The 27128-nt window shown below is 40.4% G+C and overlaps 1 protein-coding gene across 1 annotated transcript in view; it reads right to left on the reverse strand.

Annotated features, from left to right (window-relative positions):
* ush2a (Usher syndrome 2A (autosomal recessive, mild)) overlaps positions 1 to 27128 on the reverse strand; it is a 204730-nt gene that overhangs the window by 106612 nt on the left and 70990 nt on the right. Inside the window, exons 28-43 of the mRNA XM_080458072.1 lie at positions 23272 to 23402; positions 20404 to 20530; positions 19980 to 20081; positions 19090 to 19278; positions 18522 to 18652; positions 18153 to 18432; positions 17528 to 17752; positions 16424 to 16504; positions 14751 to 14939; positions 12463 to 12603; positions 11489 to 11564; positions 11174 to 11259; positions 9945 to 10104; positions 5109 to 5271; positions 4876 to 5023; positions 1351 to 1508 (exon numbers count right to left, since the gene is read on the reverse strand). Of these exons, the coding sequence (XP_080314198.1) occupies positions 1351 to 1508; positions 4876 to 5023; positions 5109 to 5271; positions 9945 to 10104; positions 11174 to 11259; positions 11489 to 11564; positions 12463 to 12603; positions 14751 to 14939; positions 16424 to 16504; positions 17528 to 17752; positions 18153 to 18432; positions 18522 to 18652; positions 19090 to 19278; positions 19980 to 20081; positions 20404 to 20530; positions 23272 to 23402 (2387 nt within the window). The remainder of the gene's footprint in view (positions 1 to 1350; positions 1509 to 4875; positions 5024 to 5108; positions 5272 to 9944; positions 10105 to 11173; positions 11260 to 11488; positions 11565 to 12462; positions 12604 to 14750; positions 14940 to 16423; positions 16505 to 17527; positions 17753 to 18152; positions 18433 to 18521; positions 18653 to 19089; positions 19279 to 19979; positions 20082 to 20403; positions 20531 to 23271; positions 23403 to 27128) is intronic.

The following is a 27128-nucleotide window of genomic DNA, read 5'->3' on the forward strand; positions in this document are numbered from 1 at the left end:
CATCTTTACATTAATGAAAAGTATTTCTTTGGATAACTCATTGCAGTTTCGGTTATGGAATTTATGTGTGACAAATTCTTTCAGTGGCAACAGAATAGGAATGGGAGGCTGCACAGTGGAGCAGTGTTCAGTGCTCTCGCCTCGCAGCGAGCGAGAAGGTTGACGGTTCAAATAGTAACCCGGCCTTTCTGTGTGGAGTTTGCATTTTCTCTGTGTGCGAGTGCGCAGGTATACCCTGCCCTCATCCAAAGTGAGCTGGGATTGGCTCCCGCGCCACGCGGCCCTGAACAGTATAAAGCGGTATAGAAACTGGATCGGTGAGGAACAGGAATATAGGCAGATCAAATAAAATAGTTCAGAATGAAATAGCACAATTCATTTGGTCCTCTTCGTTTAATCCTCATTTTATTTTGTTTTATTATTAATCCTTAAATAATTTTCATAATCATCTCATGGTTACTGAGGACAGTGTTGATTCCCTGAATGCCCCCCCCCCCCCCCAAAATGCTCCTTTAGAAAAGGTTAAATGCAGGTCCTGGTGTACACTCTCCTCAGCTACCCTTTACGTCCTTTTTACCTAATGTTTCATTTTCCTCTGGCCATTGACCTCATTATTTCCTACTCCTATCCTTAAATTTCCTCCTTTCCTTTCCATTCTCTTTCTTGTCTCCAGTTCATCCGACTCCCCCTCTTTCCCACCTTCCTCCCTCTGCTCTGCTGTGTCAGCAGTTCTCAGTGTTTGACTAAACATGGCCTCTGTATTGGAAAAATGCCCCAAAACATGGCCTGTCGTCAGAGATGTCGTTGAGCATGGAGTGGCATTTCCTACCAAATGTCACTGTCGCCATGCCAACCCTCATTATTGAGCTGAGCTAATCGATCACCTTTATGACATCCTGTGACACGCGTGCATGCACGTGCACACACACACAAGCAAACACGCGCACACCGTGTTTGTTGGCGTCTAAGTAACCGTTCCACAAGTGCGGCTATGTTTTAGAGCATTTGGCACAGCTACGATGTGTTTCATGAAATTGTCTGTTTAGCTGTTTTAGTTCACCCAGTAAAGAATTTCATGAAGCGTTTTTCTACACTGAATAACACATGTTAGTGAAAAGAACAAGATTATACTACATTGCAGAAAGTTTCATTTGTTGTAGGCTTCTTAATATTACAATATTTGTAGAAAACAAAATATGCAGGCAAACTGAAAAATACAGCTGTTACAAACATTGTCAAGGACAAACTTGAGTCAGTATCGCCAAGTTTATAATTATGCTAAATGTGAAAATTCTCCAGGATAAGAATTATTGGCTTTTATGGAACAAAAATGTGCTGCAATTCACTGACCATCGGTGCCTTGCCACAGCCCTGTGCCGTGCAGGCCTGCAGCCTGAGTATGTGTCGGCTCCACGGAGAGAGTCCATCCACCACGAAGAACCTCTGGGAGGAACTGGAGTTTAAAATGAGAACTCCATCCAGCCACAGACCATAGCTGGTTATAATGCCTGTGAATAACAAACAATTGATTGTCAGGCATGGATTGAAATAGAAAAAATGAGCAAGCTGTCCGACAGTCTGGATCATAATGTTTTTCAACAACAGTCATCTAATTTAACCTTTACCCCCAAAGCTGTATTGTTCACAAGCAATTCTGTACTGCACTTATTTCTTCTCGATTGTCAAAATAATCAGGGATTGTATTATTATCAAAATCACTTCACCTGTGTTGGCTCAATCTAGATCAAGATCACAATTCTGATTATAATGTAAAAAAAACCCAAACAAACTGATTTGTCTATATTTTTGGTCAATCACATTGAATCTATTATACTGCAAGTATCACAGACATAGTTCTCTTTTGTCTGAAAAAAATATGACACATTTTATTTGGCATTGCTTTATGAAGACGTTTTGAGAATGTCAGGGATTACAATGCAAATGAAAACGGACTTAGGGGCTCCACGCCTGCTTGTCAGTGTGTCCTAGAGTGATCCAATGACGAAAACGGCACCAAAATGACAAATGTAACCATAGGCGTTGTGAGGATAAAGGCCCTGAGAAGGACAGCAATACCGGAGTGACACATACACACAAATGAGGGTTCAAATAGGTGTGCATGTGCCAACTCATCTGCAAAAGCACACATGAACACACTGCACATTCAGATTGGGAACTTGCACGTACCTGTACTCACATACATGCACACACGCAGATACCTCAGCACAATAATTACATTACATTACATCCACGCAATAAAAAAATGAAACAGTACGGGGCCAAATGTGCTTTTCCTTAATAAAAATGCATACGGGGGGCTCAAAAGATCAGTGCTAAGAACTAAGAGTCTATTCTGCTTTAATCATGTGTGGGTTTTATTATTGCTCAACACAGATATACACACCTATCAGGGAAACGAAGACACACAAAAACCCCACGGACGCAAGCTACATCTGGGAAGCTCTTAATGTGGCCAATCACATGCGTGTGTGTGTGTGTGTGTGTGTGTGTGTGTGTGTGTGTGTGTGTGTGTGTGTGTGTGTGTGTGTGTGTGTGTGTGTGTGTGTGTGTGTGTGTGTGTGTGTGTGTGTGTGTGTGTGTGTGTGTGTGTGTGGACATCTGTATGTGCTTGTGCGTGTGAATAAGCCCATATCAGTATAGGTTGTAATAAAGACAGGTTGGGAAATGAAGCAGCGAATGCATAACAGGCTTATTTCCCCTCTTTGTCTGCGTGTTGCCCCGACCTAATCCCCGAGAGGATTATCCCCCGCAAATCCCTGCGGAATTGGGGAGAAGGGGGGAGAGAGAGAGAGAGAGAGAGAGAGAGAGAGAGAGAGAGAGAGAGAGAGAGAGAGAGAGAGAGAGAGAGAGAGAGAGAGAGAGAGAGAGAGAGAGAGAAATAGCACAGGATCTCACTCCTCTGAAACCCATCACCATCACTATCGTCATTGTTGCAATCCATTTATGAAAAAAAGAAGTGTCAATGAAAAAAGGCACTGAGCTCTTCTTCCTTTTTAAGCAGAAATTAGAGCCTTATAAGCATGAAATAATCAGGTAATCATGATTAAGTGTCTCCTTGTTATAAATTTCTGTCATCAGATGAGGAAAGCTTTAAGTAATTTATCCAGGATATTATGCACACACATCACAGGGTTTATGGTGCAAAATGCACTCATGTGGCATTAAGCGTAAAACACACATGATTCACTTACATACACACACATTATGGAATTACACATACTTTAACGAGCATGACAGTAACATTTGATAATATGTGGCAGTGCGATGTATGTTAGAGACTGTGAAATGGGGTGGGAAATTCTCAGATGGTTTTCACTGCTTAATTAATTTGCTTTCATGAGATATACTATTTGTTAATGCAGTCCTTCCTAAAGTGTTCTATTTATAAGGCACAGAATTTCCGGTGCACTATGGACACACTGTGTGTGTGTAGTACTCACTCTTTATTACCACACACTTAATTAATCCTAATCGGTACAATTCATTTTCGCAGTATGCCCAACTTAGCAAAGAACAATTAATAAGAAATCATAAATAAAGTTATTTAAATCTTCCACGTATCAGTGCATGTTTAAACTATGTCATTTAACACACTTATCACAGCAGTAAAGACAAGTCTTTGTTTGATCTATGTATTAGACAGTGGTACGACATATTTAATTTATTAATATAATAACTGTAATGATAATTCATTTTATTTCACTTCTTGAAGTAATTTCAGTGTATTCTTGTGGTTTTAGAAACTCATTCCAGGCATAATTTTGTCTTGTACTAAGACGTCAACTGTGGTGCTGATTAATGTATACTTTGAGACCTAAAATAAATAATAGCAGAGATGGCATGAATTCAAGGTTAAAGAGGTATAAAGTACAATTTGACCTCTAATTATGGCGTTTAATGTCAGCTAGGTTAAATTTTTGCTTTACGGCTGCAGGAGGGTAAAATATTGGGATTGAAAAATAACCTCTTTTGATATTTAATGTTAATTCAGGTCAGAGCTTGCTGATTTCTGATCTAAGTCATTGTTTACAATTTAATATGTTGTGTAGAGACACAATATTTCAATGGAAATTGTTTGGTAACACAAAAAAAAAATAATTAACTCAATAGTGTGATTCCAAATTATTATGAATAAAATGCACCTTGACCAAGGTCACCATAAAAGCCTGTAACTGGGTGCAAGTGTGAATTATATAAAGATAAGGAAACTAGAGAAAGCTGAGAGAGTCAGTCAGTGCGAGTCTAAGTGCTTCCAGCCTGCAGTTCTCTCTTCAGTCAAAAGGGAGCACTTTTCATCCACTTAAAGGAGCTTGGTGAAGCACGGCCCTCTCACTCCGATCGCTGTTAGTCTCAATCTCAGATTGTTTGTTCTCTCACCCCGTCTCTGTCTCTTTCCTCCTTCTCAACGAGTCCTTCATGCCCTCTCCTTTTAGTTCCTTTTTCTGATTCCCTCTGTGTTTTTCTTCCACCTGTTTTATCTCCTGAAGACTCATCTGATTCGCCTCACATAAAGGGAAATGTTCAAAACAGTAACATGGAGAGGATCCTTTCACGAACGGACAGGTCATGAGAACTTTATATCCAAGCCTAAACTGGGAAACACGGACACACTGTACTCAATTCTACTAAAATCAACGTAGTGTTTTCCCTCCATGTGTTTTTATTTTCAATGACTTTTCAAACTGCCACAAACAAAATCTGTTGAAAATCATACATATGTATGAGTGACTGACAAGTTCATATGTTTGACCAAACACGAACGTCTGTATTTTCAGAAGTAATAAGTCTTCAGATCTTATCGAATGTTTTTGGTGTGTATTGTTGAATAAATGCCAGAGGAAGTTGCCCTCTCACCATTCGGCTTGTCGGGAGCCGTCCAGCTGATGTTGAGTGCATGTGGGGACAAAGGGGTGACCAGCGGAGCAGGAACATTCTCCGGGGTGCTCTCCTCAGTCTGCGCCTGACTCGGAGGGCTTAATGTGCATCCGCCTCCCGTGCAGGCCTGGCAAGGCACAGACACACAAACACAGAGTGTCAAGAGCACCAATACAATGTCAAATATATTAACTAATCACTGAGAGACCCACAGCCAGTGTGATGGTGTAAGTCCTCCCTGGTGTTAGGTTACGGAGCGTGTAGTCTTCAAAAAGTTCAGAGCTGTTATAGGCCAGCGTCGACTCGGCACCGTCATGTGACAGGAAGATGGAATAGAACTCCAGAACGCCATTTATCTGAGTGGGTCGCGACCACCTACAGAGGAAGGAAAGATAAAGTGGGATTACGAAATAGATTTACCAACTGACCAGTACTTAAGTATCTCATTGTGTCAAACAAGTTACGTGTACTTCATTTTTTGGAGCAGTGTTTATTCAATATTTATCAGGTGGCTGTTGTGTTCAGATACGGTTTAAAATAGATATAGGGCTGCTTTTATTTCAATTGTAACAAAAGGTTTAATTCATACCATAATTCATTTCGATAACCCCCCCCAAAAAGGGTACAAAACAACAACAATAAAACAATCAATACATTTGACATCTAACTATAGAACAGTCAAAATCATTCAGTCTGTTGGATTTTTTTCAAACGTCATACAATATGATATCAAGGTCTGCTTATATTTTATCAGGTGCATCAATTGATTCTTTACTTAATAAAATCCCCCAAAATGCGTTTATGTATGTTTCGTGCACAGGGTTGTACAGCGACTCTATCAAGACTGAGAAAGTAAAATAGGATTGCAAGAAAGGAGTAGTGGTATGTGTGCATTTTTTTTTTTGTTTAATCACAGCATCAAACTGCTCAGTATATCTACATATCTGCATGTGGGTGTGTGTCTTCATCACCGAACTTCCATCTGTGAGCACATAAAAACAAGATGCCAACACACACACACACACACACACACACACACACACACACACACACACACACACACACACACACACACACACACACACACACACACACACACACACACACACACACACACACACACACACACACACACACACACACACACACACACACACACACAAAGAACACACAGCTGCACACTGTATACACAAGTGCCTTTGTCAGGTAGACGTGTCTCCTCTTCTATATTTAGAACAGGAAGGTCATCCCCAGCAGAGAGAGGAAGAGGACCACACACAGTATTTAGACAGAGAAACACTTGAACTCTCCATGATAAATAAAATACTATGAGATAAAGAGAGAGAGAGCGAGAGAGAGAGAGAGAGAGAGAGAGAGAGAGAGAGAGAGAGAGAGAGAGAGAGAGAGAGAGAGAGAGAGAGAGAGAGAGAGAGCAGCGAAGACATAAAAAGGAGAAGGATATGTGAATAGTATATAAAAACCAAAATTGAAAAAAACATTTTGATTCAATTAGTGCTGAGCTTCATTGTAGTTGGACACTTAAATGCTGCTTCGCTCAATGCCTCTAAGCCAGATGATTTGTGAGCTTTTTTGCATTTGCAATCATGACAAAATTAGACAAGAATTATATTCTTATAAGGGCATGGTAATTTTTTTCTCCCTAATAATTCACATACTGCGCTGAACTAATTCTGTTTTGAAACAGTAATTTCCATGTATTTTGACTGACCATGGTCCAATTTTTATCTCAAATAATAGTCAATCAATTTGATGGAGTATCATTGAACTTTGAGAATGCAGTACATGGAGTAAATATGTCATGAGGAAAAAGAAAGGGGAAAAAAAACAGCAACATTCTTTATATTTAAATAAATAGTCTTACAAATCCAAGGGAGAAGCCCAGCCCTCCTGGCATGGTAGCAGAGGGAGGCCATTTTAAAAAGTGATGGATTCCTTTCTTGGTTCCTCCCATTAAAAGCCAGTTTTATGAATGACTGATGAGTGTGTGTTAGCACACAATTAGCCACTGTGGCTAATCTATCACATTTATTATAAGATTGATATGCTGTCGATTGGCAGTGTGATGTATGTCCACTTTTGAAAAACTAAATCAAAGGGGAGTTGTAATAATCTCTGTCATAATTCATTGCGGTAATGGTTTTAGAAAACTATTGGTTTTAAAAGTCTGTTCTGAAATCTGTAGGAAACAGCCAGGTGCTTTCTCAGCATGCTACATTTAAAACCAAATATTTCAGATGAAGCAGGCTCAAATGCTGCATCCCGGTTGATTTCCCCCCTGTACTTTCGCTCATCTTTTCTCACTCTCATTCATATTCCCATTTTCACAAATTCTCCTCACAGTAGTTTTTTGATGAAGTAACTCTATGAACAGTAAGGCAGTTGTCACTGCTGCGTCACTAATCCCTCAGCTCGGTCCTCGGTGTTGTGTTATGTCTGCCATTCTTACTACAACATTGTGATTTCCAATATAACAAATCAAAAAACAGTAGTTCATTTTTGTTACCAAAATTAAGATGGGCTATTTCTTTGTAATTTTGTACATTTTGCTGGGTGTCCCTGCAGGACAAAATGGACCATGTTGTGGACCCAGTAAAGTGTTCAGCGATGAAGCCGATCCCAGCTCACTATGGGCGATGGCATGATAAACCCTGGATAGGTCGCCATTATAATTATATAATTATATATATTATAATTATTAAGATATGTAATTTTATTTCCGGTTAATTCAGGTTAAGGGAAAGAATAAGTTTGGTGTTGTTTGCATCCCACCCAGCCTTTCTTCATAGTCTCTCTCCCTTTCATACGCTTAGTTTATTTTACACTTTTAACTCGGACTGATCAAGAGTGAAAAGGAGAGAGAGAAATTTTGGGTTGTAAAGTGAAAATCTATTTGTTTGTCTTCGCATATTTCATAGTTTCTCTGCTTCTCTTTCTCTCTCTAACTCTCTTTTTTTTCTAAGCTTTTCTCACCCACACAATAGAGCCGTATCGACCAGGTATGATCTCTCAACCTCCTATTACCAATGTGCTAACAAGGCACTACTCAGTACTTCCCACACCTGGTGGATATGTTGTTCAAAAAGGTTTATAAAACTCAATATATGATGTTTCCCTGCTCTATAGATAACAGAACACTGGTCTGCTTTTAATACAGTACATTTTTTACAGACCCTCACAAAGGAACATCATTATGAGAGATCATTATGATGTAAACATTTTTTGTCGATAGAGACCCACATTACCGTTGCTGTTTTAAGGTGTACTGAATAATAGACATTGTACTTTAATTAAAATTAAAATTTGATTTAAATTAATGTTTACATTCATTGCAATTTCAAGTGGAAAAATAAACGTGAAAGAGGGAACCGTGCCCCATTATACATGCAGAAACACAAACACTTCACATAACATTAAAGCCACAGGTATGTAAATACCATCTGAATACCATGTTTTCACAATGTGAAGTCAATAAGTCGATCAGGCCATTTTACAACAAGTATAAGACCCCGTGAAAGAAGCAGAATTGGAGAAGCCCAGCCCTGATTGAAACACTTGGTCATAGGATCTCTAAAAAAGATTTGTGTTACTGTTTTCTAAACAGCAGTAAGTAGCTCCAAACGGAACAAAGCAGGTACCATACCAGGCTCTTTGATAGAGAGCATGGGCTGTAAGGTGCTAATGCTATAGACACTACTATACTGCTAAACAGTGCATTGGACCTTGCTGTGTCTGCACCACTGCCCCACAGACTGACCAGGGTTCACAAGCTAAACTCTGTCCACTTCTGAAAGCATTTATAATAGACAACTGATGGTAGTATTCTCTTTGAGCAGAGTGATTTGTTCCATTACTCAAGAGCTTGCTTTTTTTTTTTTTTTTTTTTTTCTTCTTGCCCTTGTCCTGTTCGGCAGCTTGGGCCAACAATATGATGTGATTGAGAGCCTTCGGAGTCAGAACAGTTTTTGGTCTTGCAACAGGGAGAGACCTGGAGTCTCCGCCTGTTGCCTTCTCCGTCAGAAGTTGGCATGGCTGCCGTACATGACCGGGGGGGAACGCACAAAGAGAGAGAAGAGAAGAGAGAGAAGAAAGTTGAGGGGGGAGGGGGGAGGGGGGAAGGGGATAACATACAATATCCTTGTTGTGCTACATATATTATTTGCAGTTATCACACTGATCGCAGAGCTTGCTTGTTGGCCTCCAAAATATCCAAATCCAAGTCATTAAGAATCTTAGAAAGTTAGTTCCCCCTCATGCCTGTGAGACGTGCTGACAAACAAAGGATACACTGAGGCTCCAGCTCGTAGTTCACAGGATTTAAAGGCCTAATATCCCAACAGGAGGTCTGTGGAATACACGCTTTGATAGGTCAGAACTATTTCTGCATCACACGGAGGAGCTCAACAGTGTTTAGGAGGACCATCGTATAATATCCTCTGCTCATATTGCATCCTTTCACAACACCCCCCCCCCCCCCCCCCTCTCACTTTTGTCCATAGCCATGTTTGAATGTGTGGGTATGCCCGTATGTACACACGCCTATGAGCAGTGCTGTGTCTCTCCACAGTGAATCCTAATGTAAGTGACTCTTTCACGGAGCCTGACTACAGCACATATAGATGAACACGAAAACAGGAAACACTGCACGAGAACATGACGGGGGTTAAAGGTCAATACAGAGGAATATTCTGAATAGTAACTAAACACAACCAGAAAGTCACAGACGTTCTCCATGTTTCATTTAGCAGAAGAATTTTATTAACTACGGATAAAAAAGGTAGAATACCGGTTGAATTAGTGTTATTGTTACCCATCATCAGTTTTGTGAAAACACTGAATGTTATTTATGTCAGAGCTTTACTCTGACACACAGCTGCTCCACAGAACAAATAAAATGAACAAGACAAGGCTTGTGGCTGCTTATTATATTGTGGGTTTTTGTATACCACTCCATCCCTGTACCACATTAACCTGTTTCCAATGTACAATACAACATTTTTTTTAATGCAAACTTGTGAGTCAGAACTTACTCTACAAAAATTGTCCGGGAGTCCAGCAGGGTAAGAGTTGGTGCTTGTAGAGGTCCAGGAGGAAGCTGAGAGGTCACCATTGTGATTTGTGAGCTGTTGGTGCAGCCCACTACAGTACATGCACTCAGTACAAAGACATGAGTGGTGTATACACCGAGATCTGAAACAAAAATAGACAACAGACAGAGAGGAGCCAGATGAATACAAACAACTTTACTCACATAAAAAGCTTAGATTAAAAAATCTCAAATAGCATCATCTACATGGAAGATGCTATTTTGAGAATTTGATATTTGAATTCTTGCGTTAAAATATCCTTGAAAGCTATGCAATGCTATGCATCTTTTGTTTACTCACAGTCCGGCCATATATTGTGTTTTGGCTGAGTCTCATCTTAAACTATTTCTTTGTCAACTCGTCTCTCCATTCATTTTTGTGTCTTGACAATTGTTTTGCCTTCAATCTTTGTATCAAAACTTCTCGCCATCTGTCCCACTGTTGCAATCTCAGTCTCTGAAACACAATTTATTCTTGCACATACTGTATAATTACTGTGTCCGTAATCCTCCCAATCACTGTGAACATCAGACACTCTGCATTATTAACCCAGCATGGATGATATGTGCTCTCATGCCGTCATTAACTTACAAAGACACACTCGTACACTCTTGAACATTCTGATGTTTTCTAATCATATGAGTGTGCGTGCTAAGTCAAAATGATAATCTTTAGCACTCCGCTGATATAAAATTCTACATAGGATGACTCTCCTGTGTACATTCCTGTGCTGTGAATGTGTATACATCCCTGCGGTGTGTATGTGCATCCATTTGCATCGTGGTGCAACGCTTGAGTCTCAGTGGTGTGACATGTGTTTCATACCTTCTTTAGGTCTTTTCGATGAGAGGTTTCAAAGCAAATTGTGTGTATGCCCGTACGCTGATGTTTAGCCGTCTTTGTTTCTACGCTGCTACATTTCATGTGTGTGTTTAGCCTTCTTTTTCAAAGTGCTATTCCCCTGGTAAGGACTGAGACACTCTTCCCTCTTTCAAATGCTAATCCTCCACTCCATTTTGCTTTTCTTCAGTCCTCTCATTTCACTTTACACCAAGGCCCCCATCCGTCCACAGTAACAGCTCCAGTACACCGCAGCGCACGCACACGCACACGCACCCACACACACACACACACGCACACTCTCTCTCTTTTGTCTTTTTTTTTTTTTTTACCAGTGATGTTGTGTTGTCGGTTTTTCCCTCTGTAGACCATTTGGTTGTTGTGATAGAGGAGGTACTCTGTAATGTCTCCATTGGGCCTATTATTGGAACAAAAAAAGACAAAAAAGATGACGATATTATGATGTTAAGTATTTGAAATAAATTGGTGCATGTTTATTCAAGGTAAAACAGAATACGATAGATTGAACCAGTCACTCATTTATATGCATATGCAATGTATCCATCCCTCTTTCCATCTCATTTACTTTACTTCATGTAGTATGGAAGTGATAGGAAAGATACGTGAAACTACACATTGTACACCACCTTGAGGGAGGTTCCCAGGTAAGGTAGAGCGCTGTGGGTGATGACACTGCCGCAGGTGCAGTGACGGCATCTGGAGCTGAAATTCCATTAAAGAAATCATAAAACACATGTAAACATACAGAATATTTTGAACAATTTAATAACATATAGAAGTATATCTTTTTGGTAAACTAATAGGTTTTGATAAGTAATAAGGGACAACTAGAAATTAAATATCTCAACTCAAGACTAAGCTGATAAATTAAGTATGGAAATCTGAATAGATGTGTGTAGTGTCACTTTTATAGAGCTTATAACGATCAAATGTCAGAGATTAATAATTAATGTAGTTTCACATGTTGTTCAGTTTCCTCTTGAAGATACTGTGTGAGTGAATACTGACTGTATTTGTCTGAAAAATAAACTGTTCATCCAATCTCCCTAACATATTTCAGTACCTTAACTTTGCACTCAGCAAGAATCAATACAGTAATCTGTGTTTTTTTTTTTTTTACTGTTTTACTTCTGATTGATTTGTGCCGTCTCTGAAGTGACCGCTGCCGTCACATTATCTTCCCAACAAGGCCAGTTAGTCAAACACAGATTAATGTAGCACATAACATATGAAGAAAAATCTACCTCTGATATTTTTCTCTTCATGACTTTCCACATAAGTAACCTGAAGTGTTCTGTCTACCATTCATTAGCACTGTGGGATATTCTGTTTCTCTATCCAGCCATCCCACCTGTACTATTTTCTTTTCTTTATCCAATTCCAGTGTGCCTGACTTTCATGTACTGCTATTCAGATTTTTCCCTGTTAAATGCTAAAACTCACACTTGAGAGTTGGGATGAGAGGGTTCGAGTGTGTTAAGAGTGCTTCTAGGTGCACAATCAGTCATAAATTATTGTCACTGCTGAGCGATTGAAGGCACACTGGAGGAAAATAGAAATTCTGCCTTTGGGTGGCTGGATGTGTCTGGACGATTCCTACCTTCTACTGGGGTTGTGAGAGTTGATCTCAAAGCATCATCGTTACTGTAGTCATTGTGAAGACTCTCAGTGCATCCAACAGGAGTACAGACACTCACAGTGACAATGTAGTGAGTAGAAGGAGTGAGGCCCGATAGCACACCTGGAGAGAAGGTGGAAATATCAGGAATGGCGTAAAGAGAGAGGGAGTGTCATTCAAAACAAAGAGGTGTGGCTGTGGCTCAGTAGGTCAATTGAGTCTTCTTCCACTTAAAGGGTTGGCAGTTCGGCCGTCCATCCCCTCCTGTCCATGTGGTGAAGTGTCCTTGGGCAAGACACTGAACCCCAATTTCTCCCAGTGATGGGGGAGCATTTGACATGGCGCTCGTCACTATTGGTGTCTGAGCGTGTAAATAATTGTTTGAGCGAATGGGAAATTGTGACTGATCATATAAAGTGTGGACAGACTCACAAGTAGTAAAAAAGCACTATATAAGTAAAAGTTAATTTATCAGGAGGTACTCAATGGATTTTGCAAACTCAGCTGTCAAAATGCATATTTGCATTATATATGTGTGCAGGTGTGCTTTGCTTTAAGACCTGAATCACTCTTTTGACACTTCTCTGTGCCAAACCTCCCTCAGCTGGCTGAGTGTCCTTTCAGCGCGTGCTTCGTGTGTCTCTGAAGTTCATATCAATATGCTTTAACAGTGCCATTTAAATGCCTCACTTGTCTCTGGGAGCCACTGTTGCTAAGCAAACTTACTGTGTTTGGCAAACAAAGAGAGTCTCTTCTAATTGTAAAGCTACGGTCGTCTCGCTCAGATGTTTTTTGTCCTCACTGTCTTGGCCCTCTCCACTCTTTTACATCACTCCCCGCCCTCCAACTCTCCCCACCTTCTGTGTCCAATCACCCTCCACTCGTCTCTTTCTTTCTCTCTTCCCATGTCTTTTAATTCAATTAGGGGCCAGGGCCCCACTCCGCTGCCATTACACCCTCATTTGCTTTCTGTGTTTTTTAGCCATTGGTGTAATTCTGCAGTCAGGTGTCCGGGCCATCATAAATTAAGAGCAAGCCTTATCACAGTGGACTCTATGTCTGGCAAAAGGAGAGGGAGGGAATGGAGACCAACGAGAGAGAGAGACACGGAGAAAGACGGAGACGGAGAGCTCATCTTCATATTTGCCTAGAGACATGGCGGAGTGGATGAGAGGAGGGACGAATAGCAGCAGCGGACGCAGACATCATCATCATCATAAAAGATAAAGTGAGGAAAGATCGGAAAGTTAGCAACAGTGGGAGAGAGAGGAAAAAAGGAGCGATGCCAGGGTATGACATCATTGGGGTAGTCCTGAGTGTCTTGCGCCACATGGAGACAGTCTCCTAAAGCTGGGGAATTGCCAAGGAGACATTAACAGGGTTTGCCGGGGAAACTGTGTGGTCGCATAAAAGACATGAGGAAAGTGAGTAAAAAAAACATGTCAATATATTTTTCTAAGGGCCAAAATGTTCCCACAAGACGACGGCAAAGGTAAAACAAAAATGTAGATTCAATTTTGCGTTTACATTTTTATGAGGTCTAACCGTCAAATGAAGGCAACATCTGAAACTATAAGTCAAAAAGTGATGCAAAGCAGTCCAAAATAACTTAAATATGAGGTATGCAAGGATGAACATGTAGAGCAGGTTGTCTTCCAACTTCACGGTTGGCGGTACGATTCTCATCTCCTCTGTCCATGTGTCAAAGTGTCCTAGGGCACTGAAACCTAAATCGTTTTCAATGGTATTGAGCATTTTGCATGCCAGCCATTAATTTGTATGTCATGTGAAGTGTGTAAAGATTGCTGAAGCAATAAAGAAGAACGATGTAAGCTATGTTTACCATATGTTTACCATATACCATATGTATATATTCCTATCTTGTTGCCACGGGCAAGATTTGGTATGCATACTTGTCATAATCCAAAACTTTCACCAGTTAATATAATCAAAAGATGCAAAGATGCAGAGGATCAGAGTAATACAGCTTTATGTCACAAGTATCCCACATATTAATAACATGATTTTCTAATCATTCTTAAAAACATATAGAATCAATAAATAAACTAGCAGATATTAGTTATCTTTAGGTTTGGTTAGCTTTGTAAAATGTGCAGACACACTCAGGGAATGCAGATTGTTTGACAATTCTACAGCAACAAAAATGACAGTAAATCCAGGTGGCCTGAATATCAAACTTTCACAAGGGGGTTAATTTGGCCTGAGAAAAAATACATGTACTTCAATAAAACATAGTGAATTTGTTTTACCTGTGAAATTTCCATTAGCCAAGTATGTGGCTTTGATAGGTAAGGCTTCTGGGCGATCTTTATTGTAGGCCTTCAGCTCATAACGGTCAATCAGCCCTCTGATGTCACTGGCGGGTGGCACCCAGCTCACCATGGCGCTGAAGCCATTCAGGCTCTGCACTCTGGTAGGAGGTGACACAGATGTGGGCACTACAGAGCGAGAGAGAGAGAGGGGGGGGTAGCATGATATACAAAATGACCACATACATTGATTACACAAGACAAACAATGATGCACTAAATGACAGTCACAGGCAAAAGAACTGAAAATATTTTTGTAAATCAGACCAGGACGATCAGAATGACTAAATGTCATTTGAAAATGTAAAATACAAGCGAAACAGGAAAATATACATTGGAAAAAACAAAACATCAGGTCAGAAACACACGGGATTACACAAAAAGCATTCACCATCTTGCTGTGTTTTAATAGGCCCAGTAAATCATACCTCGCCATTAGCATAAATAGTATTTATGAGAGTAGTAACTTTTTCAGCACTGATTTAATACAGCCAGCCATTCATTCTGGGCTATATTTCACAGCAATCAGCCTCCCTCCTTCTCTATAGCACTCCCCTTCTTTCTCTCTCTGAAACCTTCAGCAGCCCGGGATGGTCCATCCCATCACTTCATTCCTCCTCTGTCTCGATATTCACCCTCTCCACTCGTCCCTTTCATCTACCGTCACATCTATTCCTTGCGTTTACTTAGTCAAGTCAGGCCGAACAGTAAAAATGCTGCCAACTCTTAAACTGCACAAAAAGAGGAGACAATAGGTATAAACCATATTCTTGTGCAGCAAATATAATTTATGGACAACATACATGTTAAGAATACGTGTTTTAATGTTGCGTGTTTTGTTTTCCACATCTTCAATCTCACTCATTCAAGCCTGCTGTGCTTTGGGTTTTGTGCAGGAGGGTGAGGACAGAATATAAAGTCATGAAAATAAAGGTGCTTCATGCTCTATTTCTTAGGACCTTTTTGTTTTTCTTAACTCATTAATTTCTTTTTTCCTGCTACCTTCTCATATCCATTTCCACTTCAGACATTTAATTCTATCCATTAATTTCTTTAATATTTTAATGTTTTTTATTCTCTCACATTCCCTCCGTTTTTGCTGTCCAATCTTTACCTTAATGTATGTTTTGACTGTTGATCGTCTTCTCCTCTCCTATATTTCATGGTGGCCTCCTCCATCCTCCTTTTTTCTCCAGTTCTTAATGTTTTTAGCATTTCCTCTCTCTCTCTCTTTCTTCCATTCCTCTCTCTGGTCAAAGCACGGTGTACAGAGACCTAACAGTGAATCGTTCACTACTAACGAGCAGCTTTATATTACACAAGGGACCACACAGGCCATTCTGGGTTAACAGCCTTTTACTGTGATGCCCTTTATTGAGGCTTTATCAATCTCTCATACCGTCAGGCACATTATATCATTGGCTTCAGATAAGTCTCACATACTGTACATGATATTAGTGATTATACATACAAAATGTCTTAAGATCGAAGAGAAAAAGCACAGAAAAAAGTCCAAGGAAGTAAATTAAGGTCATCTTTCAGTAAATGATTGCGGAATGATACATTTTCAAAGTGAAATGCTGATTCCAAAACACATCACGTCAAAAAACGTACCTATGCCTCGGCTGCGTCCTCTCTGCCAAGGTCCTGTGGCCATTCCTCCTGCTGACAAGGCAACAAACCTGTACAAGTACTCTGAAAAAGTGTTTTTTGGCACAAAAGAGAAGGGGGTTCGGGGGCACATTAGACCAGGGGAAGGAGAGATTCCTTGCATCAAAGAAATTGAATGAATACAAAAAAGGCCGTACACTCACAAAAAGTTAGGGATATTTGGCTTTTGGATAAAATTTGTGGAAAACGTAAAAAGTTGATACTATAGTCATATTGTACCATGAAAGTATTGCATTTCAGTTTAAGCATGCTATGGTGATTTTGTCTTCTCAAACAACTTATTGAAAAAGGTTTGACCACAGTGGTGGGTATACCACAACAAAAACAATAAGGGCACATGACAATAACTTTCAGCATCAATTACAGTTTGACCATGACGTCTCATGCTGTTCTCAAGTCGACTACTGCGGCATAACATCCCACTCGTGTTGAAGGGCAGCCCTCAGGTCATTGAGGTTCGAGTACACAGAAGTACGAGCCTCTACACTGCGACTCAGCTGATCCCAGAGGTTTTCTAAGAGATTCAGAGCTGGAGAAACTGCAGGCCACTCCATTTGAGGTGCCCCAGTCTCCAGCTGCCGTTGCCTAATGATACCACCCCAATGAGATAAAGCGCTGTCGTCCATGATGAGGAAACGGGGGGGTTGCACCGTTGAACATGTGCATTCAAAAGTTTAGAGGTTACATTATGTTCAACTTTATAGGGTATACGGCATTTTAGCTTCACCCTGGAATTTGGATTGGAATTGGAAAAAGTCTTTCACTCCTGGATGACAGACATTGCTGCCACTTTTACACTAAGGTGGAAAACTTGAGATGCCAAAATGAGCAAACCTTTCCTAATACACTGCCCAATGATTTTCTGACATAGGGGATATTATTTAGATTACCTTATTAAAATCAAATGTTTCGTAAACTTGTTTAGTGAAAACTATTTTTCAGTGCCTGTTACAAGAGGCCTATGTTAATAAGCAATGCTGCTACTGTCAAAAAATGAGCCTACAGTTTCTGTGCTATTGTTGTGTTATGTGCGTTAAATATGGTTACCAGTGAAAGGCTGGAGACTATGGTCGGTGGCTTGAGTCCTTTTCCCAGTGTACACTAACACAGAATCATTTCCTCTGCAGTTGTAGCGGCTCTCACTGGTGGGACAACCATCCAAATAGACTCTAACGGCACGGCGTGAGGCCATGGAGAGATTAACACTTTGACTGACAGGAGGTTTTCTTTCATATCTTCGTATGGTAAGACCTTTTATACAACCTCCGAGACCTGTGAAAGGTAAATAGAACACAAAAAGGGGGAATAGAAAAACATAAATCTTTTCTCAATAAAAACATGTTCCCCACAATATTCACACTATTTCTCATTCAATATATCAAAGTCATTTATTCCTGACAGTGTACTTAATTTAGGTGGAACTTATTGGGATCAAAAATCATCACTAAATGTCATTAATTACTAGAACATTGACGTTAGCTTTACATATCCTGTTATACAAAAAAGTAAGTGAATTTGAGATGAACCAAGCGTGTGGTGGAAACCATGAATTTAGTTTAGTGCAATCTGTAAATTTGGCACCATATTCACAAATAAAACATTTTATTTGGGTTGAACATCTGATGTTTTTTAATGGGGGAAAGTAAAAACACCGTGTTTACATATATCTCACCATGTTTGTGGCTCCGGCTGTCCAGAGCTGAATGTACGAGCTCCGTTGGCACCCCCCCCAAATATAACGGTGAATCAACCCCCAGCGTCACTGCTCCTCCCGTTCCCCTCGTTTCTTCTGCCCAGTCGTCAACCGCAGCAGAGACCAGGGAGCCGTGTTTTGCCAATGATAACTGTTTCCAGTCTCCATCACAGTAGCTAAGCCCCACCCACATGCTGAGTTCAATCACATGACCTTTAGAGTGGAGAATGAAGGACAGTAGACCGGCTTCCAGCTCCACCTAAAAATTCAAAATGAGAAAAACTAAAATTATTTTTACATTACATTTTTACATATTTTGGGCCATTTCAGACATGTGTCTTGCCTTACCAGCATAAAGTCGTCAGTTTGTGTGTTGTATGTAAATAGTAAAAGTGCATTGAGCTGGTCCGTTCTGAAGTCCATGGAAATATCAAAGTCCTGCCCACCACTGAATGTACCTGCAGCCAACTCCAGGTAACCTGAAACGAATAGAACATGACAGGGAGCTAAGTGTAAACTGTAAACATCTTTAAAGGTTGTTATTTTGTCAAATATTCAAAAGTGGCGCATGATTAAAAGACTGGATAGAAAGATTGCTCTATGACACGGTCATGGAGGAAACGTGCATTAATCAACTTGATCTTTCACACAGAGGCCAATTAACTTCTCATCCCATTTATCAACATGTAAGTATCTCATTAACTGCAACATCAGCAGCAGAGTTCTATTTAAGATATACAGTGTTGCCAACGCAATGTGGGAATAAAAATAATTTAAAGTTGTATCTAGACTTAGCTGGACACCCAACAATGGGTGATGTTTCCAAACATGTCACAATGAATCAGAAATAAATATTGCAATCTGCAGTGTTGTGAAAACATTGATGTCAATTAAACAGCAATGAATCAATTCCTACCATGACCCAGAAAATGGGCTCCTTCCACAGTTTGAACGGGGCATCCCTCCCAGCTCTCATACACTGCCACCTTCCTTGTAGCTTTTTCCCAGTCAAGAAATTGCCATTCCTCCAGCGGCCCATCAGTCATCATGAAACTCACATCTCTGAGGCAACCAGAGAAGCTGTGCTGTACGAGCTGCGTATTTCCTGGTGAGAAAGAGAAAAACACAACTGTCAGTCAAGACGTGTTTACGAGTTAAGAATGTAGTAATGACCAAAACAAGACCATGTGGAACCAGTTCCCAGTTTCAGTTAGGGAGTCTGAAACGGTCTCGACTTTTAAGGTGAGACTTAAAACTTCTTTTTCTGTGCTCTCAATTTATTTTTATCTCAATCTCATAAGTCTGAGGGACCTACTCCATCAGATCTGCTCAATGGATTCATGACTTTTTCTTAGAATCTGTCTGTTGCTTGTTGCTCACTGTTTCTGTTCCCTAACCCCAACCGGACCAGAAGAGAGTCTCCACCTCTGAGTGTGCAAAGAAACAAAGGTTTCTTCTTGTTGACGGGAGTGTCTTCATTCCACCGTCACCCATGCTGCCTCAAGTGGGTTTTTCTAAGTACAAGTGCCTTGAGGTGACTTTGTTGTAATTCAGTTTTATTTGTACAGCGCCAAATACAACACAGTTGGCATATTTTCTAGTGCTTAATGAGCGAATGTGAAGTGAAACTGAAAGTAAACTGGAATCAAGCAAAGCTGTGTCACTAAGATTGCAACTTTACACAACCAAATATAATGTAAACAATTTAACTGATCTGGAAACGTCTTGCAAAATGTTATTTTTAAATAAAATAATAACACAGATAGCATAACAACACAATAATAAAAAAAATAGTTGGGGCCTTACCTGAATCCTCTCTTAGTAAGGTAAAATCATCAGGCAGTCCACCAAGGAACACCCCCGTGTTCTCACCAATGATGGTACTGCCACTGGAAGCTGGAGCACTTCCTGGATAAAAATATCCACATGGAAAAACTATTAATTTGAGCCTTTAGCAAACAAACAAGTGGGTAAAAAAAAAAAAAAAAAAAGATTAAGAGTTAAGATAAAAATGTTGGTTTATCAATGTATGTATGATCCTAAGACACAGAATGAATGGGATTAACCAGACTGAAACCACTATGTGGAGGAGCTTATGTACATAGAACACCCAGATGCACGTGAACCTCCTTGCATGTGTAGATGAGTGTAATGTGCTCACATTCACAATCACACACCCACACAGGGAGCAGACACACACAGTGGTCAGTATGAATATGAGGAGAGTTACCTCTGTATTGATCGTTTACAACGATTGTTCCCACGGCTCCTCGCCTTGTTGCTGTGATGCTGTGCCACTGTCCATCATTGTAGCGGCGCCCTCCATCACCCTGTACACTCACAGCCACCGCTGAGCCCTGCACACAGGAGCAAAGGAGGCACACATGACCCCACAGCAACAGCAGGATTTAAAACATACAAACATCAATGATGCAAAGACATCCATTAACTATTTCTTAACTGTGGCTCGGGCTGGGCAAAAAAAATCTATTTATCGAACTTGTAGCTAAAAAAGATTTTTATCTTGCAAATTCATTCAGCATTTTTCGCATTGTGTCCTACCATTCCCTGTGGGTTTCCGTAGTTGCTGTTGCATTTTTGCCTAAACCTGGATTAAAGCTTGAATTTACTGAATGACGGAGCCTCATTTACTTTTGATTTTGGGATTATTTATATGCATTTTAGCTCTGTGGACAATCACAGCAATAAAGATGCACTTTTGACAAACATTCTGATGGCTGCAGTTATTTTTAAGTGCATTGAGAAAAAAATGTGAAAATCGAATCGAAAGTTGAATTTTTCTTTAAAAAAAAAATCATAGATTTTCTTTTTTTAGGCCAAATCGTCCAGCCCAAACTCTGCCCAGAGGTTGATGTTTCCCGCAGTAATTAATGACCTCTAGCTGAAAGTACAACAATTGTCAAATCCCAGTGCATAACTTAAATGTGTACAAAATGGCTCTTCTTTTTATGCTTCTTCAAACGGGTTTTGGCATCAAAACTATCAGTGACACACATCAAACAGATATACACATGCACTGTCCTCAAAAGGACACAAACATGCACATATAATCATCAACGTGTTGTTATGGGGCTTTTTGCTACCTATTAAGTATGACATCATTGTTGTGATCAGCTTTTAGCGAGTAGGCAAAGAGTACTGCAGTAAAAAAAGAGTAACGGGTGCGTGCGCACTCATACACAGACAAGCAGGCGGTGATGAAGATTTAATGATGAGATCAATAAATGTATGAATGCCAGAGTATATCAGCGTCTGACATCTTTACTACCACTGCTAGACAGCTCTCCTCAACAGGACAATGGGGAAGGAGTCTGTTTGCATCTTTTTCCCCCCCTCACTATTTTACACATAAACAGTTTATTCTAGTTGGCTAGAAAACAGTGGAAGCACCGAGCCTCTTAATTCTCCCACACACTGCAAGTGATTTGCCCTCAAGCAAAACGTTTAGGTAACAGCTTGAGTTGATGTGCGGAATAGAAAGAGAGACTGGTGGTGGTGGTATTTATGACAAACACTAGTTCAACGCAACCTAGGCAGTCTTTCAGGTAACATACAGTGTGCACACGCTTCACTTTCCCAGCTCAACACGAGTACTTTACACTTTGTTGCTTCGGCTTAAAGTAACCAGAACATTTGCCCAGACTTCACAGATTGAGCAGCCTTAACCAGCTTTGTGACATCCAAGAAAAACTGGTGAACTCATAAATATTACATTTGGAAATTTGATAGTATTTTAGCTTTGGTGGATGGATGGGTGTATGTGTGTGGCAGCTGATACTTGCACATATTTATGAGTATATCACTTTCCTGTGCCATGCTAAATTACCCCCCCCCCCCCCCCCCCCCCCCCCCCCCCCCAAGCACTGGTAATCCCATTAGGCTAGCTCAACAGGCTAATAGGGGGAAGTAATGGGCCCAGCTATATGTATCTAGGGGAACACTAATAAGCCGTGACACCACTCCCACTGTTAATTACCTCAAACTAGCCTAAACAAAGGAATCAACCCAGTTGGAGAAGACACACATCACATATCCAGCAGTACACATAACTACTAACACACACACCAGCGAGCGGTGGTCAACAAGTGTTATGTCTATGCCTCTGCATACACAAATGCACACACTGTTAGTTTAGAAGGTTTCTGGACAGCAATGATTAGATAGTGAGGCTGAACAAAAACGTGTGAATGTGTATGTGTATTTGTTTCAGTGTGCAATTAGTTGGTGGCCTCATGGAAGAATGTGTAATCATCACCAATCATCACTTTCATCATCGAAGTCGTTGACTCCTTCACCCCTCTACATGTGTCTGTATAGATGGATAAGGGAGGCAGGGCTGTGTGTGTGTGTGTGTGTGTGTGTGTGTGTGTGTGTGTGTGTGTGTGTGTGTGTGTGTGTGTGTGTGTGTGTGTGTGTAAGGGTGCAAAGCTTAATTAGCTTGCAATTGGTATTCACGCGTGGTGACTGCAGGGAATGAGTTAATTGCTGTCCAATTCAAACGTTGACACACTTTCAAAGTTTTTCCCCTCTTCCTGTCTGCCTGACAGAAACCAATGAGGGGCTGCAGATCACATTTATTAGATGAGAGTGAGTCAGAGAGAAAATGGGAGAAGGAATGACAGAGGGACGAAGGTGGATTAGAGAAACAAGAGAAAAACAGCGGTGAAAGTGAATAGATTGAAATAATGAAGAAAGATACAATACCAAACGATATTTAGAAAGATCAATATAATATAAATAATATTGTTATAATGGATCCAAGCTGACTACTTCCTCTTGTGACTTTTTAAAGTAATTATTCAAAAGACTTCATCTCGTCATGCTCAAATATAATAATGGCTGGTTAAATATTGTGGCTTCCTATAAACTACATACAAAATGTAAAGATACATTTGTGATACATTTGTGTATGGTGGATTATTTCTCTGCAGTAACTATGCATTAACAATTGTTGGCATTAGCAGAGATTTCGCTTTTTTTTTGGCATGGGTGCAAACCACAGACTAAGCTTTGCTGCTCATCCCACAAATGTATGTTCTTTATTAACATGTCAACATTTAGAACTGACATAACACACCTGTGGGTCAAACAGGAAGAAGGGAATCCCATTTCTCATCTGAATGGCAAGAAACTCCTCTTGATTTCCCGGTGAAATGGCACAGACGAGCAGTCCATCTGGCGACCAAGTCTTGAAGCTCAATTTAACACCTGGTGGCAAGAATCAAATAAAGAACAAAGATAATGAATATTTAAATTATATAAAATTAAATAAAATAACACTGGCAATACATGCAAAGACCACCATTGTGTTTAAAACAGTTTAACCATAAAATAAGGCTCACAGAAGCACAGAAATATGCCCGTCTGAGTCTTCACAGTGATGTTGTGGTCTGATATTGTTGAACTTGGAAATAAAAGCCTGTAGCTGAGACTTGCACAGTAACTGTAGGACTGGGAAAAAAAAACAAAAAAACCAAACAGTTTGAGGTTCTATGCTAGATCCAGCTCTTGTCAAATCCCAAAGTAGGGGAAAAAAAGAAAGTGCGCAAATGTGCTTCATCTTACATTTATATTAAGATCAGTGTTTCCCAACAGCACCAGAGCTCTAAGCTGACTTCATTTCCACAGTAAGCCATCTATCTGGGATAATCTTACCACTAAGATCCTTCAGGGGATACATGAACATCAGAAGACTAGTCTTAGTAGACACACCTGCTTTCACACTTTAAACAGCTTTCACTTGTGAGCCTTTGCTTTTGTCTCTTAAGACCAGAACCTCCTTTTTGTACATTACATTTAATTAATTAAAGGTGCAGGAGGGTCTTCTATTAAGGGGGGGAAAAAGTGAAAATGCAATTTTGAAATAACATACAATGGGCCTCACAATGGTGCAGTGGTTAGTACTCCCGCCTCACAGCGAGAATGTCTTAGGTTCAAGTATGACCCGGGGCCTTTCTGTGTGGGGTTTGCATGTTCTCCTCCTGTGTGCGTGGGTTTCCTCCAGGTACTCCAGTTTTCCTCCGATAGTCCCAAAAACATGCATGTGAGGTCAATTGGTGATGCTAAATTCCCTTTAGATGTGAATGTGTGTGTGGTTGTTTGCGTCTATATGTGTCCTGTGACACAGGCTGGGATCGGCTCCAGCGCCCCTGACCCTGAACGACATAAGGATGCCCATTGTCAATTCTGCAGTGAAACTAACAATTGTTCACATAACCCCACGTCACATTTGTCATCTCAACAAGATAAGTCCTGAGAAATATTTGAGGAACTGAATTGGCTTGACTTATTTCACTTAATACATACATGTTCATTCATAGCTCTTAAGAATTCAGTGAGAATCAACATCGAATGAAAAGGTGTGTTCAAACTTTTGACTGGTAATGTAAGTAACAATAATTCACATGAAATCTAATCAAAGCTACAGGGAGCTCCTACTGAGAGGCCGAAGAGTCAAATAGAGATGGCAAACCCCTGCTATAGATGGAATATGTCTCAAATTCGAAGACATTTACAGCACAGTCTTCGACGGAGGTTGTAAGGAAAAAAGGGGCAAATGTGAAGTCACATTGTTCATTCTTGAACGTGAGTGAAGTCACGTTTAAGGAGTTCCCTCATCCTGTTCTTGATATAATCTGTTAAAGAAAATGAGTTGGAAAGACAACTTGAAACTGCAAGGCAAGAAAAAAATTGAGAAACACGACCTAGAATGACAGTAGATTTCTGATATGACAACAGTTATGAGGAAGAAGAGACATTCATTCCTCAAGACAAGCAGGAACTGATGGAATAGTTTTTTAGTTGTGTCAGGTCTAGTTTAAGGCTTCGGCAATGTGGGAAAATAGTGGCTGCTTAGTTTAGCAGAACCTCTGATGCGCACACGCATGCATGCACACACGCACGCACGCAGGATTCATCCAGCGTGCAGTCTTGTCATGTTACTATGGATCAGAGATTGGATCTTAATCCACTACTAGATCCACATAGCGACACAGCTCATGCAGGTTTGTGTGTGTGTAAGTCTACAAGTATGTGTGGGTTTCCTCTGCTCTGTCTCTGCAGAGAACAGAAGTGTGGGAAGATCTGAGAAGTTGAATGGAGGCAGTCTAGGGTTCATCAGAGGCCGGCATTAGCAAAATAATTGGTATGTGAATTCACTTAACATGGAGAGAAGTCAAACAGCTACATTGCAAGCTCAAAATGAATACAGATAAGTCATTTCTCAGAGCAGTGAGTATATTTTTTTTTCATCGCGTTAACTGGGAACTAAATGTTGCTTCGTTTGATATAGTTTTGAGCATATAGCAAAAGACCTTAGATTTAGACAAAACAAAAATGTAAACTTTTCTCAATAATTTTGCAGTTTCTGGATCACAGGTTTGTATTTTTGGTTAAACTGTACAGAGGAACCAATGAAGCACAGTGTGGTGTACAGTATGTAAACTTGGGGGGACATTTTGTCATCAACAAAATTGTCCAATTTCGGTACTCTGCGGGTATGGAACAAAATCAACAGTTAACAATGACTCAACCTCAACGATCATGGTGTGTAGGACGCGGCTGTAGCATGCAGCTAACACAAGACAAAGGTGCTCTTTGCATTGGACTTGCATTCTGTACATCAAGCAGACATGTGTCATTTACATTCATGACCTTGTCACGACAGAGATGAGTGAAGTCATGACAGATACCTGACATTACATTACCCCCCTTTAACCTTCTCTTTCTCTATCACATTTTCCTGATCTTTCAATCCTTCCTTTCTTTATTCCCTGTGCTTTTAACCTTCCTCATCTTTTCATTGACCTTTTCATTCTCCTTTTCTCCACCTCATGCCTCCTCTGAATATGTTTCCTGTCTGTGGATCCCGTTTCTTTTCTTTCAGGGAACAAATCTGCTTCCTGTCCTGCATCCTACTTTCATGCCTCTTTGAATTTTCTTATATCGGTCTGAGCTGTAACAACACCAAAATAACACAAGATTACAGCAATGTTGTGTTTGTATTTTACCTTGAACGGGTTAGGGAAACACGCACACTCACAACCAGTTTTGTCTCATCAGTATACGTTTGAAAAGTAAGCAGCACATTACATTTCACCTCCTCAAACAAAACCAACTCACTTACACTTCAATTGTGAGTGTGTGAAACTTTTACAGAAATAATATTTTTACACCACAAAACATGGGCTTCAAATTATGTTTGTCGGGCTGAGGGCATGTTAGAGTACCAAAGTTGCACACGTACGCTAAAGAAAACGATAGCTTGACCTTTCTAGAGTACGCCAATAGCATTATCAGGTGTCTAGTGACTTTGGGGAGATGAGAAAGCCATAATTAAAGATGGATGCATATGGACTACGTTACCAAACTGTAAAACTGTTCTGGTTAGTTGTCCGATAGTGTGTGTCTGTGTGCACGAGAGGGTGAAGGTGTGTTGGTGATGGGGGCCAGTATCTTGCCATGTTCATGAGTTTAATAGGTTTGGAGACGATTTTCCAGAAGCTTTCGTAGAGCATGTCTGAATAGTCCCGTCACCTGATGGAGGGGTGCAGTATGGAGCGGTGGTAGCCAAGCTGTGTTAGATCACAGGATGTGTCTAAGCCCTGGATCAACAGCAGGCCCGATAAAATGCATTTAGTTGTTGGAAGCTCGGCACCAACAACCAGTCCTCCTCCAGTGAAGGAGGGGGCCATCCCAGCAAGTCTCTACTGGACTTTGCTGTCTGTCTGAGTGAAGTTGATCAAACCGGCTGTGATGCAGCACACCAATGTGTCGCTACAGATGTGTGCAGGAAATTGCAGTTGCAGACTGTTTTTACTCAGTTTTCTTGAAAAACAAGCAAACAAACAAACAAAAAACAAGGAAAGCCTACCAAGACAAAGGATCTATTCAAATGCCAGAGAAGTTTTTAGATATCCTTACTTCGAAAAACTA

Source organism: Lipophrys pholis (genome assembly GCF_963383615.2).
Source record: "Lipophrys pholis genome assembly, chromosome: 2".
NCBI lineage: Eukaryota > Metazoa > Chordata > Actinopteri > Blenniiformes > Blenniidae > Lipophrys > Lipophrys pholis.